We start from the raw sequence: 26,443 nt of genomic DNA, 5'->3' as shown, positions 1-26,443 counted from the left end.
CCTTTGTCAGTTGCTTCGTTTGCAAATATCTTCTCCCATTCTGAGGGTTGTGTTTTGGTCTTGTTTATGGATTCCTTTGCTGTGCAAAAGCTTTGAAGTTTCATTAGGTGCCATTTGTTTATTTTTGCTTTTACTTCCATTTCTCTAGGAGGTGGGTCAAAAAGGATCTTGCTGTGATTTATGTCATAGAGTGTTCTATGTTTTCCTCTAAGAGTTTTACAGTGTCTGCCCTTACATATAGGCCTTAATCCATTTTGAGTTTATTTTTGTGTATGGTGTCAGGAGGTGTTCTAATTTCATTCTTTTACATGTAGCTGTCCAGTGCTCCCAGCACCACTTACTGAAGAGGCTGTCATTTCTCCCTTGTATATTCTCTCCTCCATTAGCAAAGATAAGGTGACCATATGTGCGTGGGTTTATCTCTGGGCTTTCTATCCTGTTCCATTGATCTATATTTCTGTTTTGTGCCAATACCACACTGTCTTGATTACTGCAGCTTTGTATTATAGTCTGAAGTCAGGGAGCCTGATTCCTCCAGCTCCATTTTCCTTTCTCAAGATTGCTTTGGCTATTTGGGGTCTTTTGTGTTTCCATACAAATTGTGAATTTTTTTGTTCTAGTTCTGTGAAAAATGCCACTGAATCTATAGATAGCTTTGGGTACTATAGTCATTTTCACAATGTTGATTCTTCCAATCCAAGAACACGGTATATCTCTCCATCTGTTTGTATCATCTTTAATTTCTTTCATCAGTGTCTTATAGTTTTCTGTGTACAAGTCTTTTGTCTCCTTAGGTCGGTTTATTCCTAGTATTTTATTCTTTTTGTTGCAATGGTAAATGGGAGTATTTCCTTAATTTCTCTTTCAGATATTATATCATTAGTGTATGGGAATGCAAGGGATTTCTGTGCATTAATTTTGTATCCTTCAACTTTACCAAATTCATTGATTAGCTGTAATAGTTTTCTGGTAGCATCTTTAGGATTCTCTATGTACCGTATCATGTCATCTGCAAACAGTGACAGCTTTACTTCTTCTTTTCTGATTTGGATTCCTTTTATTTCTTTTCTTCTCTGATTGCTGTGGCTAAAACTTCCAAAACTATGTTGAATAATAGCAGTGAAAGTGGGCAACCTTGTCTTGTTCCTGATCTTAGAGAAAATGGTTTCAGTTTTTCACCACTGAGAACAATGTTGGCTGTGGGTTTGTCATATATGGCCTTTAATATGTTGAGGAAAGTTCCTTCTATGCCTACTTTCTGCAGGGTTTTTATCATAAATGGGTGTTGAATTTTGTCGAAAGCTTTCTCTGCATCTATTGAGATGATCATATGGTTTTTCTCCTTCAATTTGTTAATATGGTTTATCACATTGATTGATTTGCAGATATTGAAGAATCCTTGCATTCCTGGGATAAGTCCCACTTGATCATGGTGTATGATCCTTTTAATGTGCTGTTGGATTCTGTTTGCTAGTATTTTGTTGAGGATTTTTGCATCTATGTTCATCAGTGATATTAGCCTGTAGTTTTCTTTCTTTGTGACATCCTTGCCTGGTTGTGGTATCAGGGTGATGGTGGCCTCGTAGAATGAGTTTGGGAGTGTTCCTCCCTCTGCTATATTTTGAAAGAGTTTGAGAAGGATAGGTGTTAGCTCTTCTCTAAATGTTTGATAGAATTCACCTGTGAAGCCATCTGGTCCTGGGCTTTTGTTTGTTGGAAGATTTTTAATCACAGTCTCAATTTCAGTGCTTGTGATTGGTCTGTTTATATTTTCTATTTCTTCCTGATTCAGTCTTGGAAGGTTGTGCTTTTCTAAGAATTTGTCCATTTCTTCCAGGTTGTCCATTTTATTGGCATATAGTTGCTTGTAGTAATCTCTCATGATCGTTTGTATTTCTGCGGTGTCAGTTGTTACTTCTTTTTCATTTCTAATTCTGTTGATTTGAGGCTTCTCCCTTTTTTTCTTGATGAGTCTGGCTAATGCTTTATCAATTTTGTTTACCTTTTCAAAGAACCAGCTTTTAGTTTTATTGATATTTGCTATTGTTTCCTTCATTTCTTTTTCATTTATTTCTGATCTGATCTTTAAGATTTCTTTCCTTCTCCTAACCTCGGGGTTATTTTTGTTCTTCTTTCTCTAATTGCTTTAGGTATAAGGTTAGGTATCTGTTCCCTGCCCAGACAGCAGGGCGTTAAAACAGTGGCTGATTAGGGGGCTCTTGCTCATTCAGGCCTGGGGGAGGGAGGGGTATTGTGGTTATAATTGGAATGCGGGGGGGGGGCCTGCAGTGGCAGAGACCAGCATGACGTTGCAACAGCCTGAGGCACAGCGTTTTTTCTCCTGGGGAAGTTGTCCCTGGATCACGGGACCCTGGCAGTGGCGGGCTGCACAGGCTCCCGGGAGGGAAGGTGTGGATAGTGACCTGCGCTTGCACACAGGCTTCTTGGTGGCTGCAGCAGCAGCCTTAGCGTCCCATGCTCGTCTCTGGGGTCTGCGCTGATAGCCGTATCTCACGCCCATCTCTGGAGCTCATTTAGGCAGTGCTCTGAATCCCCTCTCCTCACGCACCCCAAAACAACAGTCTCTTGCCTCTTTGGCAGGTCCAGACTCTTTCCCAGACTCCCTCACGGCTAGCTGTGGCGCACTAGCCCCCTTCAGGCTGTGTTCACGCAGCCAACCCCAGTCCTCTCCCTGGGATCTGACTTCCGAAGCCCGAGCCTCAGCTCCCAACCCTCGCCCATCCCAGCGGGTGAGTAAACAAGCCTCTCAGGCTGGTGAGTGCTAGTCGGCACGGATCCTTTGTGCAAGAATGTCTCTGCTTTGCCCTCTGCACTCCTGTTGCTGCGCTCTCCTTCGTGGCTCCGAAGCTTCCACCTGCCCATCCCCCGTCTCCACCAGTGAAGGGGCTTCCTAATGTGTGGAAACTTTTCCTCCTTCACAGCTCCCTCCCAGAGGTGCAGTCCCCATCCCTATTCTTTTGTCTGTTTTTTTTTTTTTCTTTTGCCCTACCCAGGTACATGGGAATTTTCTTGCCTTTTGGGAAGTCTGCAGTCTTCTACCAGCATTCAGCAGTTGTTCTGTAGGAGTTGTTCTACATGTAGATTTATTTTTGATGTATTTGTGGGGAGGAAGGTGATCTCCACGTCTTACTCCTCCGCCATCTTGAAGGTCCCACTGGGGCATACATTTTCAATGTGTCCCCTTTAAGTTTCTTTTCTATTTGGACCGTGTAAATGTATTACCTATTCAAAATTTTTTAAATATTTGCAAAAGAGAGTCAGGAAGGGCAAAAAATAACAATAAAATTATTAAGAGCTACATATACTTGTTATAAAACTATATAGACTATTTAAATTATAACTAAATTTCTTTTGCTGTCGTTGAGTCCAACTTCAATTACTTTTTGGTCAGAGAACGTTCTTTATGATTTCAATCTTGTAAAATTTAATAAGACTTGTTTTATGGCCAAGCATATGACCTATTCTGTAGAATGTTCCATGTCTGCTTAAAAAGGATGTGTGTTTTACTGTTGCTGGGTAGACTGTTCTATAAATGCCAGTTAAGTCAAGTAGGTTGATGGTGTTGTTTAAATCTTCTGTAACCTTGCTAACTTTTTATGCAGGTGCTCTTTCAATTATTGAAAGGTATAGAAGTCCCTACCCATTATTGTTGAATTGCATCTCTCTTTTCAAGTCTGTCCATTTTTGCTTCATGTGTTTTGGAACTGTTTTTAGGTGTGTACACATTCATAATTTTTATATCTTCCTGAGGGCATTATGAAGTGTTGCTCTTTATCTACAATAATATTTCTTATCTTAAAGTCTATCTTGTCTGATAACATAGCTACTCCACTGCTTTTATGATTAGCGTTAGCCAGAATGTATTTCCATCCTTTTACTTTCAACCTCTGTGTGCATGTGCGTGTGTGTGTGTGTGAATCTAAAGCGTAGTTCTCAGCAGGGAGCAATTTTGTCCCCCGAGTGACACCTGGCAATAGCTGGAGAAATTTATGTTTATCACAACTGCATGGCTACTACTGACATGTAATGGATAAAGACCAGGGATGCTACTAAATATCCTACAATGCACAGGATAGCCCCCATAACCAAGAATTATCCAGTCCAAAATTTCAATGGTACAAGGTTGATAAACCTCATCTAAAGTATGTCTTTTAGACAGCATAGAGTTGAATCTCAGTTTTTTCCCCTAGTGTGACAATGTCTGCCTTTTGATTGCAGTGTTTAGTCATCACATTTAATGGTTGGGTTTATGACTGCCACATTTGCTATTTATTTTCTATGTTTCATGCCATTTTGGTTCTTTCTTACTTTCTCACTGCTTTCTTGTGTGCATGCGCATGCTTTCTCTGTCTGTCTGTCTGTCTGTCTGTCTCTCTCTCTCTCTCTCTATATATATATATATATATAATTTGTGTGTATGTGGAATTTCAATTCCTTTTTTTACTATATTTTTGAATTATTTTTTATTTCCATAGTGGGTGTTCCAGGGATTACAATAGTCATCTTGATCGCAATCTACTTCAGTGTGATGCTAATTTAATTCCAGTAAAATATTGAAACTTTCTTTGATTGTAGCTCCATTTCCATGTGATTCTCTACTGAAACGTAATGAAAACATTCCATTTTTAAGACGAATTGTGATGGGCAATGAAAAGTGGATACTGTACAATAATGTGGAACGGAAGAGATCATGGGGCAAGCGAAATGAACCACCATCAACCACACCAAATTCTGGTCTTCATCCAAAGAAGGTTAAGGTGTATATGGTGGGATTGGAAGGGAGTCCTCTATTATAAGTTCCTTCCGGAAAACCAAATGATTAATTCTACAAGTACTGCTCCCATTCAGACCAACTGAAAGCAGCACTCGACAAAAAGCATCCGGAATTAGTCAAAAGAAAATGTATAATCTTCCATCAGGATAACACAAGGCTGCATGTTTCTTTGATGACCAGGCAAAAACTGTTACAGCTTAGCTGGGAAGTCCTGATTCATCTGCCGTATTCACCAGACATTGTACCTTCAGATTTCCATTTATTTCAGTCTTTACAAAATTCTCTTAATGGGAAAAATTTCAATTCCCTGGAAGATTGTAAAAGGCACCTGGACCAGTTCTTTGCTCAAAAAGATAAAAAGTTTTGGGAAGATGGAATTATGAAGTTGCCTGAAAAACGGCAGAAGGTAGTGGAACAAAATGGTGAATACATTGTTCAATAAAGTTCTTGGTGAAAATGAAAAATGTCTTTTATTTTTACTTAAAAACCGAAGGAACTTTTTGGCCACCCCAGTATTTTCTGTTTCTATACATTTGCCTTTTCTAAACATTTCATGTAAATGGAATCACACAGTAGGCAACCTTTGTGCATGACTTCTTCCATTTAGCATAATGTTGAGGTTCATTCATGTTTTAGCATGAATCACTACTTCATCCTTTTTAATCTCTAAATAGTATAAACAGTCCTGCATGGTAGTGGGAACTGCAAAAATGACTATGCAAGCTAAAAGCAAGAAAAGCAATCTTAATAATCAATGGGGAAAATATAATCATTCAATGATCTTTAAAAAATGTCATCAAAACATTAAGGACTCTTACTCTTGGCTATAAATGTAAAGAGAAATGAAAAGATAGTAAAACTTATATTTATTTAGTACCCTGTAAGTTAAAACACCAAAAATATTAAGAATTAAAGGGTTTTTTCTTGGGACTTCCCTGGTGGACCAGTGGGTAAGACTCCATGCTCCCAATGCAGGGGGCCCAGGTTCGATCCCTGGTTGGGAAACTAGATCCCACATGCATGCCACAACTAAGAGTCCGCATGCCGCAACTAAGGGTCCGCATGCCGCAACTAAGACCTGGTGTAGCCAAAATAAATAAATAAAAATTTTTAAAGGGGTTATTTCTTTGTAGAAAACTTATCAAAAGTAGTTTGAACAGTGCTTGCTTTCTTTCTCTCACTGTATAACTTACTGTACAACACAGAGGGATACAGAGCAAGCGTCTTCTCTATGCCTTGGTGACCTGTCACACTCCTTTCTAGGTTAGGATCAGTTTTCACATTATAGCCTTAGCACTTTCCATGTCTTGAAATCTCTCCAACAGCTCCTTCAATATGAAGATTTTTTGCTGGCATCACTTCCTCTGGATCGTCATCCTTTTCATCACAACCACTTTGCTCATTTACATCAGTAAGTTCTTCACTAAGTTCATCTGGCTGTACATTTAGAGTTTCTCGAATGGTGGCAGTGTCGACATTTCTGCTATCAGCCCTTTCTTCTATTATTCCACTTACGTTTGATACAAATTTCAGTGTTGTTACTTTTCATTTCTCTGCTGCACTTTCATCTTTCTTGGCCAATTCCCTCTTTCAGCTACCCATTTTTGTAAAATGTCACATGGATTTATCACTGGCAGACAAGGAGGCAACCCAACTGCATGCTTTGCTGTCTGTGTGTGAACTGAATAACAGGTGGGCAGTGAGCACGGACAGACTTTGAAAGACTGGTCACTCATCTCGATGTCCATTTGTTATTTATGTAATACAAAGAGCTAGCAGGAAAGTCTGAACTTTATGCAGTTACTCACAGTTAATATACCATGGTACCAGAAATTTGAACTGTGTTGTTAGGGACTGATGTTATTTAACTAAACCATGGTAACTGAAATTCATACATATCAGACTGATGCAAAGTGAGGACTACCTATGTTTTGGGTGGGTAGGACTTCTACGTTGCTTCTAACCAAAAGAATATGGCAAAGGTGATGGGATATCATTCCTGCAATTACGTTACATTATATGAAAAAGGTGAAATGATTTTTCAGATAAAATTCAAGTCCCTAATCTTCCTTGTTACGAAGTCTACTTTATTTGAGATTAACCTAGCTACTTCAGCTTTCTTTTGTTTAGCATTTGCATGGTGTATCTTTATCCTTCCTTTTACTTTGAATCTATGTCTTTATATTTAAAGTGGGTTTCAGGACTTCCCTAGTGGTCCAGTGGGTAAAACTCCAAGCTCCCAATGCAGGGGGAGCCTGGGTTCGATCCCTAGTCGGGGAACTAGATCCTGCATGCATGCAGCAACTAAAGAGTCTGCATGCTGCAACTAAAAAAAGATCCCGCGTGCCACAACAAAGATCCTGAGTGCCGCAACTAAGACCCTGTGCAGCCATAATTAATTAGTTAGTTAGTTAAAGTGGGTTTCTTGTAAACAGCATACATGTTATGTCTTTTTTTTAAAATCCGATCTGACAATTTCTTTTAGACCCTTCACATTTAAAGTGATTACTGATATGGTGGGGTTAAAATCTATCTTGTTAGCTGTTTTCTATTTGTTCCGTTTGTTCTTCATTTCTTTTTTTCCTCTCTTTCTTCTTTCTCTAGGCCTTATTTAGTATTTTTTATGATTCCATTTTATCAGTTCTATTGCTATGTTTACTTAATGCTTGTTAGCTTGGTAGTGGGGAGGTGGGAGATGGGGGCAGTCTCTTCTGTTCCGGTCAATCATCAATATTAGATAGGTACTGTGGCCCCAGGTCTTGGGGTTGCGGCCTCCATAAGCATGTGATCCTCTTCCAAGCAAAATTCTGTGCCCAGAATTATGGTATTCCTTTCCTTCCCTAAGAGTAGAGCTTCTTTGTTTTTCCTGTTCTTTCTCAGCTGCAGTGGGTTTCTACCAGTTTTTGTTCCCCTTCTTCCTGCAGATTAAGACTTTTGTTCCTTTAGGAGATGAGGAGACATGTCTAGGCAGATTTTGGCAGTGGCTGTTGTTCTGCTATCCTAGCCAGCACATGGGGGACACTTTCTCAGGAGTCTCCCTGATCCTCCCTGTGAGCACCTGGTGGGGATCCTGAAGGAAAAGTCTGCAAGACAGAACCTTCTATACCTATGGCCCCCAACCTTTAGTAACTCATTAACAATTTAATATTATTGGCTTATATGACATTGGCAGTGTCTATCCCAGGTAAGCAAATGCTCACGTGCTATTTCTCCCTGCAGTGCCACCTGCATCACTCCTGATTTGGGGTTAGGTGTAAGCCCGGAAACCTTAGTTTTCCATTGGGTTCAAGAAAAGTCATTAATTTGCAATTTGTCCAGCTTTTTTCTTGTTGTAAGGATGGGAACTCTACACTCCACATCTCTGAACTGAAACCAGAAGGCTGTTGATTAGTTTTTCAAGCGTAGTTATATCTTGTATGCAGCCTTTTCTCACAGTCTAGATATTTGAAATATTAAAAGACTGTGTCAAGCAAAGTATAATGTACTAACAATTCGCTGAACATTTTGTTAATCCAACAGACTGGATATTCTTATAGTGTTAATACCTAATCAAGGATTCTGATCAGTTTGAAATAACTAATATTCTTGCCTGGGTTGCAGTAATTTCAATTAAAAAAAGAACTGGGCTTCCCTGGTGGTGCAGTGGTTGAGAGTCCACCTGTCGATGCAGGGGACACGGGTTCGTGCCCCGGTCTGGGAAGATCCCACATGCCGCAGAGTGGCTGGGCCCGTGAGCCATGGCCGCTGAGCCTGCATGTCCGGAGCCTGTGCTCTGCAAAGGGAGAGGCCACAACAGTGAGAGGCCCACGTATCGCAAAAAAAAAAAAAAAAAAAAACTTATTGGGAATTCCCTGGTAGTTCAGTGGTTAGGACTTGGCACTTTCACTGCCGTGGCCCAGGTTCAGTCCCTGGTCAGGGAACTAAGATCCTGCAAGCCGTGTGGCACGGCCAAATAAAAAATAAAAATAAAAAGGGTCCTCCCGTCTCTCCTCATATCTACCACCACCTCCTCTCCCTAAATAATATATAATAACTCAATCAAACAGCATCAGTAGATAAGCTTGAAAAATAGCTGATGTGGGGTTTGTTAATGCATAAACTTAACATTTCAAATGTGAACAACTGTTTATCATAATTACCTCATCTCATCCTTTAAGCAGATATTAAATGGCTTTGAGCAGATATTAAATGGCTTTTAAGCAGATATTACATGGCTTTAAAAGGTGTTGTGCCTCAACACCTAGCTTCCTTTCCCCCAGACTGCTGATAGGAATACTGGCTCTTTTGATCCTGACCATGCAGCTTTCCTCTTCCCTTCTGGACCATATCTAGGTATTGGACATACTGTATATCAGAATAGGCATTCGATTTGAGGAAGGACCTTCACACCAGTCCTGGGCTGATGTGCCCTCAGATCCACTTTCTGCCCTTTGCTGCTCTGCTATGTGTTGCAGGGGACGGGAAAAGAGGGGGGACTCCTGTAAACTACTTTTCCAGGCCCCCTTGCAAGTGGCTTCCAGTTAAATTAATCCAATGGGTGGCACTGATAAGAGACTAGAGGGTGAGAGGAATGAAGTCAGGGTATCTCAGGCGACCTCACTCCCGGGCTCTGGTAACACCACCTTCTCCCTATGTCCGCCCCTGGGGTGACAGTGGCTTCCTGCTGTTCCTTATCTCTAGGTCGCTTCAATGCACGCTGGTTGGCTTCTCAGCTCTTCCAATGCCTTGGTTCACAGTTGTCTCCTACTGTACTACTTGCCTCTTTTTTCCTGAGTGGACTGGGATTGGGACTTCATCTGCCACATCAGAGCTTCACTCTTTACCAGATTTCCCCACAATGAATAAAAATCACTACTGCAAAGAAAAAAAAAATGTTGCCTGCCATTCCAATTCTGCAAGGATCAAGCCATTAGCCACTGCTGTCGCCCACCAGTTCATACATATTCTAGCTCCTCCATTACCTCTTAGGAGCAGTTCCTCAGAGCTATCTGAGAGGCTGTCTCTCAGGCTAAAGTCCCCGAATAAAACTTAACTCACAACTTTCACGTCGTGCATTTTTCTTTCAGGCAACACTACAGTATTACCATCTTGTCTGTGTCTCTCTCCAGTGCCATCATAAACACTCTGCACAACACTGCCATTGAAAAGAGACAATTCTCTCATTCATGTCACTGAAGAGAATCACTCTGGCCCATTCATAGCCTACTCTGTTAATGAATGCAATTGTTTCCTTCCCCAGTTCTCTCAACAGCAAAAATGTACAGTAGCCAACAGATTCCTAGACTAGAATAAGATCATCCACGGTAGGCTTGTTTTAAATGTGTGTCTATGTGTACATAAAAATGCATAACTGCATAAAAACACAGACACACACATGAAGTCCACAGTTCAAGAAAAATAAAACAAAAAGAGTCTGTATGGGGGTTACCATGACAAAAAAGAAAGACCAAAACTCCTTCATGGAATTAAGGCTTCCACTTCCAGACAAGAAAGAGAAAGAGGGACTGGAATTATCTTCATGCCTGAAACAAACACAAACTTAAATACATGAAATAATGGTTTTCAAGGCACTGGACATCAGGCAATGAAGAAAAGTGATCCCTGAGAGATGCGGGGAAATGAGGTAAGCCCTTGATTGCTCCAGCTTACTGCCTTAAGAGCGTTTCCAAGCCACAAAACAGGGAGGGGAAACAGAGACAAAGTCTAGCCAACTCCTGAAACTGAAAAAGCTGGGATTCTGGATACAAAAGCAGCTAAGGTTCCCAGGACTGAGCACCAGAAAGGAGACCTAAACAGAGAAAGAATCCTGGAGATCCACAGGGGGTCTCTACCTCAGGTATTCAGAAGAGATCAACATATGCATATGAGGGGAAAGAATAACCTGAAAGGATTATGGATACAGGGTTCCTTTGCGGGGGGAGTGATAAAAATGCCCTAAAATTGTGGTGAATAATGGATAGATCTACATAGGAAATCATTAAGAATATAGAGGTAAAACAATTTTGTAAAAGAATAAAATTGGAGGACTCACACTACCCAATTTTAAGATGTACTACAGAGCTGCAGCAAGCAAGACAGTATGGAACTGGCACAAAGCTAGACACAGGTATCAGTGGAACACAGGAGAAAGTCCAGAAAAACATCCATACAGATATGGGCAATTGAGGGAATTCCCTGGTAGTCCAGTGGTTAGAACTCTGCACTTTCACTACCAAGGGCCCGGGTTCAATCCCTGGTCAGGGAACTAAGATCCTGCAAGCTGCGTGGCATGGCCCCCCCCCCTCAAATATATATGTATTTCATATTACATATCCAACAAAAAACTTGATTCCAGAATATATAAAAAACTCTCAAAAATTCAAAGAAAACAATACAATTAGAAAATGGGCAAAAGACTTGAACAGTCACTTCACCAAAAAGAATATGTGAATGGCAAATAAGCAGATGAAAAGATGTTCAGCATCAGGGAAATGCAAATTAAAACCACGATGAGATACCACTACACATTTATTAGAATGGCTAAAATTAAAAATACTAACAATACTAAGTGCTGAAGAGAATGTGGAGCAACTGGAACGCTTACACATTGCTAGTTGGAACGTACAGCTACTCCAGAAAACAGTTTGGCAGTTTCCTTATAAAGTTAAACATATGCTTACCTATGACCCATCAATCCCACTCCTGGGTATTTACCATAGAAAAATGGAAACTTATATTCACACAAAAACCTGTATGCTAATATTTATAGTAGCTGTATTCATAATCACAAAAAAACTGGAAACAACCTAAATGTCCCTCAACTTGCAAACAAATAAACTATGGTATATCCATAAAATGGAAGCAATAAAAATAAACTAATTATAGACACATGCAACAACATGGATAAATCTCAAAGGCCTTATGCTGAGTAAAAAAGCTAATCCCAGAAGGTTACATACTGAAAGATTCCATTTATGTTGACATTTGAAAAGACAAAACAAGAGTGATGGAGAACAGATCAGTGGTTGTCAGAGTAGGGTGGTAACATGGGTTTTTTAGGGTGAAGGAACTAATATTCACCTCAATTGTGGTGATGGCTATACATATCTATATATATTGTAAAATTCATAAAACTGTATGTCAAAAGTCAATATTACTTATGAAAATTTTTTAAATAAAATTAATAAATCTAAAAAGGTAATGATTTTTAAAATAAAAGTGGGACTTCCCTGGTGGTCCAGTGATTAAGACTTCGCACTTCCAGTGCAGGGGGCACGGGTTTGATTCCTGGTCAGGAAACTAAGATCCTACATGCTGTGAGGCACGGCCAAAAAACCAAAAAAGTGTCTTGAAACCAAAGAACCCCCAGGAACCCAAAAAGCTAACAGTCAATTGATAACACAGGAAAAAGTTAACATAATAGGCCTGATGTTGCTATTTCTAGGAGGCCCTGCTTGTATGACTGATCCGTGCAATAGCTCCTGGGAACTTGGCCTGTAAAATATCCCCTATGCTACTAATTGATAAGGTTGTTTTATGTGCCTGGAATGCTGAATATGGCCATACAAGCCTTGCTGGATAGTTTCTGCAAATGTAATTCACAGAGAACACCTGCTTTCTTCTGGGAATCAGAAATTTCAGTAACAGTACCTAATCAGTCCCCAATTAAAAAAAAAAAAAACTCCGAGTCTTGAGCAAGCTTCCCTAGGCAGAAACACTGTGCAGGCACTGCTGTATTTAATCGCTGGAGGAAGCAGCTTGTTCTGTGAAACCCCACCCCTTTGGAAGCCCACATCTAGACTCTTCCAGACTCCACCCATTATGTCTTTTTCCCTTGCTGATCCTGCTGTGTATCCTTTCGCTGTAACAAACCATAGTGGTGACTACAAATGTCCCTAAATCCCATGAGTCTTTCTAGCAAATCACCAAATGTGTGGGTGATCGTCAAATGCCCAAAACAGTTCCAAAATATAAGTGGTACTTTAAATCTTAACCCTTTCCTCAAACCTTTTTTTTGGATCTGTACTGCCTACTCTTTAGCCTCTCCTAGAATCCTAAGCAGTGCCATATCCACTGTAGTCTTGAACATCTGCATTAGGCCCTTGAAGGAGCCTCATATGTGACACCCGAGTTCCAAGTGGAACTCAGAGCCTGGTGTAAATGTTACAATTAGGTTCAGCAGCAAATAACAAAGACCCATTTCTCTCTCACTTACAAGGAGTCCAAAAGTATGTAGTCCAAGCCTGGCATGGCAGCTCTATGTTATCAGAGACCTCAGCTCCATCTAACTGTATTGCCAGAAATGCCTTCCATTCCCAAGGTTACCTCTTGATCCAACATGGCTGCTGGAGATCTAGCCATAACATCCACATTCAAGATGACAGAAGTCATGGCAGAAGAAGGGCATGCTCCCTTCCTTTTAAGGACACTTTGCACTAACCCCAAACAACACTTCTTCTAGTCTTTAAGCCAGAACTTGGTCATATGACCATACCTAACTGCAAGAGAGGCCAGGAAATGCAGTGCTTTCATTACACACAAATATGCTGAGCTAAAAATCAGGGTTCCATTAGAAAGATGAAAGGGAGAATGGATATTGGGAGGTAACTGGAGTCTCTGCTACACCTAGTTAGTTCTACACTCAACACAAAGTAATCTGTGAATCAACTGTTTTAATAACCTAAGATAATTTGAGGTCAACGTGTCTTTACCTAAAATGTGTTACAGAGGTAGATATGGAGAAGAGTGATAAGAAAAGATTTGTTGAGTATAAACCTAAACTGCTACTTCTTTCTTCTGCCTGCTCAAATATACTGTTGATCCCCTCAGGAGGAAATGAACACATTCCTAGAAAGACACAAACTGTCAAAAACTGACTCAAAAAGAAACAGAAAATCTGAATAGATCTATGACAAGGAGATTGAATCAATAATCAAAAACCTCCCCCAAAAGAAAAGCTCGGAACCACATGGCTTCACTGTTGAATTTTACCAAACATTTAAAGAAAAACTAATACCAATCCTTCTCATACTTCCCAAAAGTTGAAAAAGAGTGAACATTTCCTGACTCTAGGAGGCCAGCATTACCCTGATACCAAAGCCAGACAAACACATGACAAGGACAGCTACAGACCAACAGTCCCTACGAATATAGATGCAAAAATCCTCAACAGAATACTAGCAAACAGAATTCAGCAGCATATTAAAAGAATTATACACCATGACCCAATGTAATTTATCCCAGGAATGCAAAGGTGGCTCAATATATGAAAGTCAATCAATGTAATATACCATATTAATAGAATGAAGGGAAAAACCCACATCATCACCTCAACTGATGCAGAAAAAGCATTTGACAAATCTAACACCTTTTCATTATAAAACACCCAATAAACTAGAAATAAAAAGGAATTTTCAATATGATAAAGGTCATATGTGAAAAAAACACATCTAACATCATACTCAATGATGAAAGACTGAAACCTTTTCCCCTAAAATCAAGAACAAGACAAAGATGACTGCTTTCACCACTTCTATTCAACATAGTACTGGATGTTCTAACCAGAGCAATTGGGCGAGAAAGGGAAATAAAAGGCATCCAAATGGAAAGGAAGAAGTAAAACTATCTCCATTGGCAGATGACATGATCTTACACACATAAAACCCTAAAGAATAGACACACACACACACACACACACACACACACACACACACACACTGTTAGAGATAATAAACAAATTCAACAAAGCTGCAGGATATAAAATCAATACCAAAAAAAAAGCAGTCATACTTCTATATATTAGTAATGAACAATCCAAAAAGGAAATTAAGAAAATAACACCATATATAAAAATTAACTAAAAACAGATCAAAGATCTAAATTTAAAAGCTAAAACAGGGAATTCCCTGGCTGTCCAGTGGTTAGGGCTCGGTGCTTTCACTGCCAGGGCCAGGTTTGATCCCTGGTCGGGGAACTAAGATCTTGTAAGCCACGTGGTATGGCCAAAATAAATAAATAAAAGCTAAAACTATAAAACTCTTGGAAGAAAATATAGGAGGAAAGCTTCATGGCACTGGATTTTACAATGAATATGATACCAAAAGCACAAGGAACAAAAGAAAAAATAGATAAATTGAACTTCATCAAAATTAAAACTTTTGCGCATCAAAGGACACTATCGTAGAGTGAAAAGGTAACCCAATGGATAGGAGAAAATATTTACAAATCATGTATCTGATAAGAGAATAATATCCAGAATATGTAGAGAACTACAACTCAACAACAAAAAATAATCAAATTTTTAAAATAGACAGAGGCTTGAATGAACATTTCTCCAAAGAAGATATACAAATAGCCAACGAGCACATGAAAAGATGCTCAACATTATTAGTCCTTAGGGAAGCATCAATCAAACCCATAATAAACTACCACTTCACAACTACTAGGGTGACTATTAAAAAAACAAACAGAAAATAAGTAGGAAAGGATGTGGCGATATTGGAACCCTTGTGCATTGTGGTGGGAATGTAAAATACTGCAGCCACTTTGGAAAACAGTTCAGTGGTTCCTCAAAAATTTAAACACAGACTTACCCTACGACCCAGGAATTCCACTTCTAGGTATATACTCAAAAGAACTGAAAATAGAAACTCAAACAGACACTTGTATGCAAATGTTCATAGCAGTATTATACCACCAATAGCCAAAAGGTGGAAACAACCCAAGTGTCCCTGAACTGATGGATGGATACACAAAATGTAGCGTATATATACAATGGGATACTATTCAGCCACAGAAAGGAATGAAGTTCATGTACCTGCTACAACATGGATGAACCTTGAAAATATTATTTTAAGTGAAACAGATAAAATATTGTATGAATACACTTATATGAAATCTCTAGAATAAGCAAATTCATAGAGACAGAAAGTAGATTAAATGTTATCAGGGGCTAGGGTGAGGGAGGAATGGGGCATTATTATTTAATGAGTACAAGGTTTCTATTTGGGGTGATGAAAAAATTTTGGAAATAGTGGTGATGGTCACACAATTTTATGAATGTTATTAATGCTAGTGAATTATACAGTTAAAATAATTTAAATGACATTTTATGTTATATATATTTTACCACAATAAAAAAAGAAAGAAAAACCCACCATGTGGCTTATTAGCTAAATATACAATTTTCTGCAAACACATACTCACCTATCCCTTCATTCTCCTTTCTTAAACAGTTCGCTGTGATTCAAGCAGATGTTTTCACAAAAGGTTTCCTTCTCAGAAACTTCACTCTCAGTGTAAATCCGGGGCACAACAACTTGAAGGAAGGACCTTTAATGCTAAGCAGTATTACAGCATCTCATTTTTTGTTAGACAAAGTAGAATCCATTAAATAAATATTCCCATAGCACCTACTATGGGTTAGGCACTGTTCTAGGGGCAGAGACAGAGCAAACAAAAGAGATATTCCTGCCTGCACCAGGCTTCTTTCTCACGTATTGTGTTTTGGAAAATCTCTCCAGGAGACTATGATATGCCTGTGACAACTAGCACAGTAAGAGCAGAGAGACCCGAGCGCTTGACAGACCCAGTTCTACCCGCTTCCCCACCTCTGTGATAGCGATGTCTAGAGATGAGAAAACTTTTAAGCAACTGCTCCCACCTGAGAAGGCCTAGTGCAGCCACTCTGATCACCATTTGACTACATTCCTCCATAACACTGGGAGACTTCCGTCATACTGTCTTAGTTCGGGCTGCTATAACAAAGTACCATAGACTGTGCAGCCTATAAACCAGAGAAATTTATTTCTCCCAGTTCTGGAGGCTGAAGTCCAAGATCAGGGTACCAGTATGATCGGGTTCTGGTGAGAGTCCTCTTCTGGGTTGTACACTGGCGACTTCTTGTTGTATCCTCACATGGTGGAGAGTTCTCTGGGGCCTCTTTTTAAGGGCACTAATCCCATTCATGAGGGCTCCACCTTCATGACCTAATTACTTCCCAAATGCCAAATGTCCCAATACCATCATCACCCTGGGAGTTAGGACTTCAACATACGATTTTTGAGAGGCCACAAATGTTCAGTCCATAACACATATCAATGGAGTAACACCTGGAATGTGGCCTTTGGGGTACAAATGAGCAGGTATCTTGGCTTTACTTGGATTCAAGGGCCCCAGACAGATCTAGCATAGGAAAGTTGATTCTTCCAAACTGGCCAGCCTCACCCCTTGCAGCTGTACACTGGAGTTTGGAGACAAAGTCCCAGCTAATAATAAAGGGTCACTTTGCTTTGTTTTATACTCTGGGCATGGATTTCCCTCAAAGACCTCCTGAAACCAGGTAATCAGGGCACGATTCAGGTTCTGCTCTATCCTGGCTAAACACATCCTCAACCTATTAATCTCATCCTTTAATAGATCCCCATTTACCAATCTCAAACATGTGACTCTAAACAAATGAGGTACTAAGCCTAACTTCCAATTTCTTCATCTCGCAGAATGGGGCCAATAATACGGTCTTCATACATTTGATGTGATGGTTAAATGGCTTAAAGTATGCAAAATACTTAATATGGTGCTTGACTATTATAGCAGGTGCTCAATAAACAGCTGCTATTCTTTTCCTTCATTTATTTAATTACAAGCAACATAGTGAATGTATTTAAGGGGTGAAAACTTAAATATTCTATAGCAGTGAGTTTCAAACTTCAGTATTTAAAAGAAAAAAACCTTGGTAGTGTATTGAATCACAGATTTCTGGGCCCCACTGAGACATTCTCAGTCAGTCTGGGGCCAGACATGCTATTTTTAACAAGCTCCCAGGTAATGCTGATAGGTCTATTGAAACAACTTCATAAACTGAAGATGAATGCCCTCTTCAAACTGGATCACTTAAAATACAAAATTTAGTTTATCAACAGCTGACAACAACAAGAAATATGCATGCAAATCCTACTACTTCTCTTTTCTGGATTATGTATTACAAAGTACTCATCAAATACTTCAGAGATTGGCTAGCTGCTTTCCAAACCTGTTCCTCTTACTCCAACTAGACGATATTTCCCTGCCTCCCTTCCAGTTAGATGTGGCCTCGTGACCAAATTCTGTCCAACAGAAGCTGCGAAGCAATGTGCAACACTTCCAGGCTTAGTGTCTAAGCCTTCCCCATATGATCTTCTTTTTCTTGCCTCATTCGTTGGCTGGAGGGAGAGGATTCCAAAGCCCCAAGGGATGGGGAAGCCACAAGATGGAAGACACCTGGTCCCTGAATCACCACATGGAGAGCCACCTGCCAGACCCTTGCACTGGCCCATTACATGAGTAAAAAATGAACTTTTCTCTGGTTAGGCCAGAAATTTGGGGTTGGTCTATTATAACAGCTAGCATTACCCTAATACAAATATCCACATTGATTAAAAGAGAGGGATCATGGGCTTCCCTGGTGGCGCAGTGGTTGAGAGTCCACCTGCGGATGCAGGGGACACGGGTTCGTGCCCCGGTTTGGGAAGATCCCACATGCCGCGGAGCGGCTGGGCCCCGTGAGCCATGGCCACTGAGCCTGAGCGTCCGGAGCCTGTGCTCTGCAACGGGAGAGGCCACAACAGTGAGAGGCCCGCGTACCGGAAAAAAAAAAAAAAAAAAGAGAGAGGGAGCATGATTTAACCAAAGGAGAAAAGTCTCCTAATATATACTCTCTTCTAAGTGGAACAGAGGCAGTTTTTCAAAAAACTTGTGAACTTAAAAATCAAACCAAAAAACTGAAATGAAAAAGAAGTTACTGATTCTTAAGTCACGTAAGCCTAACATCACCTCATGCAACCTAAAGTCAGTGTTACACAGTGTCAGAAAGAGTTTAATGAGAGTAACAGATGGGTTGTAGACAGCCTCACCTGTACAACATTTTAGACAGAACAGTTAACAAAGTTACCAGCTAAGAAGTTACAGGGAGGTTAACATCTCCCCCAATCTTCTATTTGAATGAAAATTTCAAAACAGACAAAAAGTTGACAGAATATAAAGCACACCTTTTCATCCACCACCTAGATTTAACAATTGCTAGTATTTTGCCATATTTTTCCTCTACGTATGTGGTGAATTTTTTTCGACTGAACTTTTTGAAAGTTGCATACATTAGGACTCATACACTTCACCCCTAAATACTTCAGCCTACATCTCCAAATAAGTACATTCTCCTATATAAATAACCTTAATTATCACACCTAAGAAAATAACAGTAATTTCCTAATCATCTAATACCAAGTCCACATTCAAATATCCCCAACTGTCCCCAAAACATTTTTATAGCTCATTTTCATAAACCAGGAGCCAATCAACTGTCCTGTGCTACATTTGGTTATGTCTCTTTGGTCTCCATTAACTCAGAACACTGTCTTAGTCTGCTCAGGCTGCTAGAACAAAATACCACAGACTGGATGGCTTAAACAGTATTTCTCACAGTTCTGGAGGCTGAGAAGTCCAAGATCAAGGTGCTGGCAGATTCGGTGTCTGGTTAGGATGCTCTTCCTGGCTTGTGGGTTGCTGCCTTCTTGCTGTATCCTCACATGGCAGAAGAGAGAGGGCACTGATCCCATCATGGAGAGTCCACCCTCATGACCCCATCTAAACCTAATCTCCTCCCAAAGGCCCCACTTTCAAAGACCATCACATTGGGGATTGGGACTTCAACATATGAATTTTGAGAGGACACAATTCAGTCACTTATCTTGCCTTTCTGTTTCCCTTGACATAGACTTTTTGAAGAAACCAGGACCAACTGTCTTGTAGACTGTCCCATATTTTGGATATGCCCGTTTTCACATGGTATTTTATAACTTATTTCTCTATCCCCTATATTTCCTATAAACTGGAATATGTGCCTAAACCTCGATTAGATTCAGATGAAACATTCTGAGGACGAATACTACATAGGTAAAGCTGCATGCTTCCTCTTGCAACACATCAGGAGGCATATAATACCAGATAGTTCCACAAGGACCAAGGATAAATTTGATGACTTGAGTATAAGATGGTGACTGCCAGACCTCTCCACTGTAAAGGTACCTTCTTTCCTTTGTGATAGGTAAGTAATCTGTGGGGTGATACTCGGCACCATGCAAGTACCATGTTCCCCAACAACCTCTCACCTATGGCTCTGGAATTCACTGAAAATCCTTGTCTAAATCAACTGTCCTTGCGAGCTGTGAAATGGTGATTTCTAATTACATCATTCCAAAAAGGTTCTAAGAAATGCTTTCAGGAAATGTCATTTTTCTAATTTTAAGACACATTTTACTTCCATTTCTAATTTTTAAATAACTGATGTTATCGAACCACACAACTTATAATCTATTTCTAATGCATTTTTGCTACAAAAAAGGTGTTTGCTTTATTTTTTTAATTTTTATTTTATATTGGAGTATAGTTGATTAACAATGTTGTGTTAGTTTTGGGTGTACAGCAAAGTGATTCAGTTAGACATATACATGTATCTATTCTTTGTTTGCTTTATTTTTAAATGTTTCAATTGCAAAAGTAATGTGTAAGTGTTATAGAAATTTCAGGCCATTCAGAAGAGTACAAAAGGAAAAGTAACATCTCCCCTCTCTCCCTCCCAACAACAGGTCCCACTGTCAAAGGATAACCACTGCTAAGTTTGTGCATCCTTCCAGAGCACACATATCATATATAAATGTATATGCATCATGTTTATGTATATACATCATATGACTTTCAAAAAAATAAATGAGATACTATACATACTGCTCTGTGCCTTGTTTTTTCCCACAAAACTATGTGTGGGCAGCTGCCCTAAAAGGACATCTCAAAACACCTCTTTTTCCCAGCTGCATAGTATTCCTTAGTGGGAATGTGCTGTAGTTTAACCAGTTCCTTCTTAATGAGTATTGCAACTTGTTTCTGCTGCAACAAATATTGCCATCTATATAACGTAACATGCTAGTGCATGTATTTCTGAAAAATAAAGTCCAAGAATGGAGACTGCTGGATAAAAGAGTAGAATAGCTACCCTGTAAATTTTTTTCTAAGTATTAACAAATAGCCCACCAAAAATTACGATTCTCATCACTCCCACTAACTGTATCCTAATGCATTTTAAAATTACAGCAGGTCTCTGCTCAAGTAGCAATGCTGGCCAAAGAATCACAAATCTAAGTTGAAAATGGAACTAATATTTACCAAGTAAGTACCAGACACTGCACTTGACCTTTACAATATCACAATAATACAAAAATTCTGTGAGGTGAGTGGCATTGTCTCCATTTTTGAAAAGAGGAATCTAAGGCTCAGAGAGCTTGCCCAATGTTACACAGCTTTATAAGTAACAGGGCCAACATTTGAACCCAGGGGATCTGGTACCCAACTGAGACTATACAGAGCTTCCCCAAACTAGGGCCAAAGTGAAGGGCTCTTAAAAATAAATAAATAAATAAGGGCTCCGGATTAACCAGGAAGAGGGTGGTTCTGAAATGTTTGCTCACAGGCTCAAATGTTAATTTCATGCTACTGCAAAAAGCCATATTTCCTCTTTCAGACTTTGGCTTTGAACCCACCCTCAGCCTGTGCTTAGGAATTCAGCTTCAACAAAACAACAATGAGCCCACCGTCCACAGAACCTGGAGGGGCTGACCAACATGTACTTGGAAAGTTGACAGGCGTGGAGGAGGGGGAAGCCAGAAGCAGGCAGTGGGCTAGCATGGCAAAGTTAGATATTCTGGACCCATATCAGTTGTCACAAAAACATTATGGGGGAAGTGGAACCACTGTACACACGAGAGAGAACCACAATTAACTGACACAGTCTGTTTATGACACCTTTCCCTGCCTCAAACACTCGCTGTTTCTGCTGCACAGACATGCGGGGCTTGGTAACTTCAGGACGGCACTCAATCATGTACCGAGCCAGACAGCTGGGAGCTCCCTGCCCTGACAAAACAGGTTAGACTGGTGCCAGGCAAGCACCTTATCCACTGCCCTGCAGCTCCCATCGCAGGGTCTGGGGGCTGCCTTCAACGTCCCTGGAGAGTCTAGTCTTTCGTCACCTTCCCTTGTAGCTGCCTGGACCAGTGGCCAGGGAGGAGGAGTGCTTCTAACTGTCCCTTGGTGAGTAGGGGAATTCCTTTCAATTTAAATGCTAAGCATTCACAGCATGTCTCTTCTTGTCCTTAGGTCCTTTGGGATCTATCTGTACACACCGCTCCTAAAGTAACATCAACTCTTTTGGGGAGATAGTGGGATAAAAGGAGCGAGGAAGAGGAGGGAAAATCGCTTCCCCTTTCCCTGTCTTGTCTCCCTTCCAAACACAGGGTTCCAAAAGTTTCATGGGTAGTCAACAATTGAAAGATCACAGAAAATTGATAACAATGTGATTTGAATAGGGAGAAGCGGGCATCAAACTGGGTGATTTGAGGAGCATCTTAAAATGCCACAACAATGCCACAGAATGGAGGCATGGACATGCTATTAGGTGATTCCACTTCCAAAGTTAAAAAGAAAGCACAAAAGGGTATAAAGTGATGTCTCCCTCCCACCCCTATGTCCCACCCACCTAGTTCCTCCCCCACAAGGAAACCAATGGTACTAGTCTATTGCATGTCCTTCCAGAGATATTTTACAACTACACCAGCAAATACATATATTATCACATTTTAATATATTACTATATATTAATACATTGTATCATATATGTATATATCACAACTTATTTTAAATATTAAAGCCTTCCCTCTCAAAGTACCACTTAAATATTTTTAAAGTGGCAGGAATTAGATTTTTTAAATTTCAAAGTAAAGAATTGAAATTCGCAGCTGAACTCTTTTCACTCATGAAAACTTACCAACATTTAAAAGTTAAATTGGTCACCTCCATAAATTAAGTTGGGCACCCAGCACACAGCTGATACTTAACAAATGTTTCCTTAGATCTTTTTGTCCTTTATTACTCAGAGGCAACAGGACAGTTACTCATTTCCTCTATTGATATCAAGAAATGAAATCTGATTTCTTACTATTAAGAAAGAGAAGTCCTGAAATTTGCACTGCATTCACATAAGTATTCAAAGATTTTCATACCGAATTTTAATCAGAATCCCTATCCCAATAGTCTAAGTATACATTGGCTAGTTAGCTTATCAAATGACATTAGAATTCAGAATTGGGGGCGGGGGAGACTTGAAACAGTAGACTAAATATCCCTGAGAAAAAGAGAAATATTTTCTCTCAATTATAGGCAACCCACACCAAAATATTAATATTTGGCAGAACCTAGGACATCTCACATTGACAAACAAATTTCTTAATGCATTTCAAAGGAAGATTAAAAAACCCAAAGACACAGAACAAAATTACAGAGAATGCTATGAGAGGATGTTGCCTTTTCTGAACATCATCAATTAAACCAGATTTCCGCAAGACAAAATGAAACAGTACACTGGTAGCACAATCCCAATGACTAAAAGATTGAGATGAGTTTAAAAAGTACATATCCACAAAGGAAAATTCCACTGTTGTTTTCAAGCCTTAAGATAAAGGTGACTGAGCTGCTAAGAACATGAAGTACTCCTCAGAAAATCCATTTTTAAATCCCATTTCCATGCACTTGAGCATGTATTTATGAGCCTGTCAGATCTACCTTCTAAAAGTATTTCACACTGTACTTTAATGAATTGGATCTAAGGGCTATAAAATAAAAATATTTTCATGGCTATCTATATACATATAAAGGCAACGTTCATTTGCACTATGGCAGAGTCAATCGCCTGAAATGACAACATGCTTCAACTCCCCACTCTGCTACCTGCTCAGGAAACCTTCGAGCTTACCTGCAGCCTGGGCATCAGTCGTCACCGACTGACACAAACCACAAAGCTAAAGAATGGCCAGGTTTGTGTTCACACCTATAATTTGCAATAACCAAACTCAGTTTTAGATCTGGTCCTGTTTCAACTCAAGTCCTGTTTAGGCCACTACCTCTTTAAAACTAGAGGGCTCCCTGACAGCACTTCATAACCTTGGTGGCCATGAGCCTGGGCTGTCAACAGTCAAGAACCATGAGAAGCAAGGCCCAGGGCCAAGGGTAATTGTCACATTAAAGATTAAGGTGTCTGCTTTCCATTCTCTATCAGGGAATCCTGAATGGAAATTGAGTGGAGAGATCCCTCCAGTATAAGTGATGAAGTCAAATGTTCCCTACTGAGAACAGTCGTGAAGTGGGCTCATCTATTTCACATGAGGATGCCAACCCGGGCCTTAACTCCACTGAATTAAATTCAAAAAGAGAATACTTGGTTCCAGTTTGGAGTCATGTCATGGTGGGCGGGGGTGGGGGCGGAGTGGGGGCATGGCGGGGGGAAGAGGGATGATTCAGATTGTGGCTGACATCCATGTAGTAACGGAAGATTTGTGCTGACCACTGTGCATGTAAAACACCGTGTGCCATTAAATCCAGAAAAGGATGGTGGCATTAGCCCACCTTTCACAACAAAAGAAGGCTGACTCCAGAATTAAAACCACTACTTTTCCTCTTCATACACCCTTAAATGTATCTTCGAAGTCGTGTCCTTCTTACAATCTGAGGAATAGGAAAGCTCCTCTTAGCTTAGAGAAGGCAAGTAACTGGGTAAAACTTCCCACCTGGACATAAGAGTGGGAGGCGTGCCCATCTCCCCGACTAGGCCCGCCATGGCGGTGCACCACTCTTAAGTCCTGGACCACGCTCACCTTTCACAGTGCTTCAAGCTTCGACTTTATTCACAAGAGATCCGGGAACACAGATGTCAGAAGTGGGCGCCCACCCAGGTTGACCATGGACGCGGCGGCATCCACCAAGCCCCGTCAGCCGCAACCCAAGCCGAGGAACGCTCAGTCCTCGCCCCACCCTCACGGTGGCCTGCTTACTGGGGCGGTGCGGTTCCTGGGAGGTCACCCACCTCCCGCCACCGCACACACCCTGTGGAGCTGAACTGGGGCGGGGGCGCGAGAGGGGGCAAAGCTGAGACAGAACCGATCGGACAGAACCAGGCCACCCCGGTGCCTTTCATTTTCCCGGTTCCCCTTGAAGAAACGTCGAAATGGAGTGGAATTCTCTTTCATGGTAATAGGGAGCCCGAAAATGCAGACAGTTGACCTTGGGAACCAAGACCGTCGCAGCGGGAAACGGAAAAGAAACGAAACACGTCGGCAAGTGAAGGGGGAGCACAAGGCGACGACGGGGGGCGGGGGGGAGCGCAGCAGCCCGGGCGGCCGAGGGGAGTCGGGGACGGTGGGCGCGGGTGCAGGGTGCTCACCGTAGATCATGGCCAGCCCGGTCTCGTGCAGGAAGCGCACCCGGCGGTGCTTGAAGAGCCAGATGGTGAGGATGGTGAGCGTGAGCAGCAGGATGAAGGTGAGCAGGCTCACGCTGTCCTGCCGGTGGCTCTCCTCCGCCTCCTTCTCCGTGGCGAGCTCCTCCATGGCGCTGCTGTCCTCGGCCGCCGCCCCAGAGGAGGAGGCCGAGGCCGCCGCGCGCAGCCCCCGACCCAGCAGCAGCGGGAGCAGCGGCAGCAGCAGCAGCCGCGGTGGCAGCGCCCGAACCACCCGCTCCGGGCCGAGGCGTGCCGCGTCACCAGGCTCCATGGCCCCAGCGCCGCCCGCGCGCCTCCTGCGCGCTGGGACAGGCAGCCCGCGCCGTCGGCGGCTTCCCGTGGCGCCGCCGACCTGCCCGAGTGGCCGCTGAAGCCGCAGCTCCTCCTCCCGCTCGCGCCGGGGCCGGGGCCGCGCCGGGAGCCGCGCTGGGGGAGGGGCGCGCGCAGTGCGCAGGATCCCCAAGCACCGCCCCCCGCCCGCGCACCTGTCCGGCCCCTGGCCGCGCCGCGGGCCCGCCCCGTCGCCTCCCCAGCGGGGTCGCCGGTCGCCTTCCAGCCTGCGGGCAGGACCGCTGGCCCTCGCCTTCTGCGCTCCTCGCCTGGTCCCGGCGTACCTGGCCAGGCCGTCTGGGCTCGCGGGGCCACTTCCTGGGCACTCGCCGCCGCGCTTCGTAAACGGGACGCCAGAGGTCGCCCGTGCCTGGCAGGAGCATCCTCTTGGATGTGCGGTCTCGAGTCCTGTGTCTGGGACCACTCGAAGTATTTGATCTCCGGCCAGTGTGTAGCCGCCCTGGGCCCAGTAAAGTGGGGACTCTGGAGAAGCCGAGGAGCCTCGAAGCCACGTTACCCCCTACACCTCTCTTCCCACGTCTCTCAGAGTGCCTTCCAGCATTCATGGCTTCCCAGAATCCGCCAGGCTTCATTCAAACCTCGGCTTTAGCCTGACCCAAAGTGAGGACCGATAAGGGATTGAAATGAGGGAAGAGCGTTAAAATAGCACCTTTACCACTTGGCAAGTAGACTGACTTCTTATTCTGGACTGTGTAACTAACCCTCAGGGGGAAGCGGGTTGAACCAGAAGGAACTGGACACTTGCCATTCCAGGTAGATAAGCAGCAGGTGGTTGGGGAGGGGCAATTACCCTAGTGGCCCTTTTATGTTGACCTGTTGGTAGCCCAGGGAGTTTTTGGTGATTCTTAAGACCGGGCCCAGGTCTGGAAAAAAATCGTAAAGTGGACTCTAAATGATAAAGCCTCTTGGAACAAATCCTCAGGAACAAGAATTTTCAATCTACCTTGTTCCTCTGGTCAAGG

At 41.9% G+C, this 26,443-nt stretch overlaps 1 protein-coding gene across 1 annotated transcript in view; it reads right to left on the bottom strand.

Annotated features, from left to right (window-relative positions):
* SLC9A7 (solute carrier family 9 member A7) overlaps window positions 1-25,523 on the bottom strand; it is a 156,069-nt gene extending 130,546 nt beyond the window's left edge. The window contains exon 1 of the mRNA XM_030849855.2: window positions 25,074-25,523. Coding sequence (XP_030705715.1) covers window positions 25,074-25,401 — 328 coding nt within the window. The 5' untranslated portion in view covers window positions 25,402-25,523. The remainder of the gene's footprint in view (window positions 1-25,073) is intronic.
* Between the last annotated feature and the right edge of the window lie 920 nt (window positions 25,524-26,443).

Source organism: Globicephala melas, chromosome X (genome assembly GCF_963455315.2).
Source record: "Globicephala melas chromosome X, mGloMel1.2, whole genome shotgun sequence".
Lineage (NCBI taxonomy): Eukaryota > Metazoa > Chordata > Mammalia > Artiodactyla > Delphinidae > Globicephala > Globicephala melas.
Note: the sequence above shows the minus strand (reverse complement) of the source record. Positions and strands in the feature narration are given on the sequence as shown.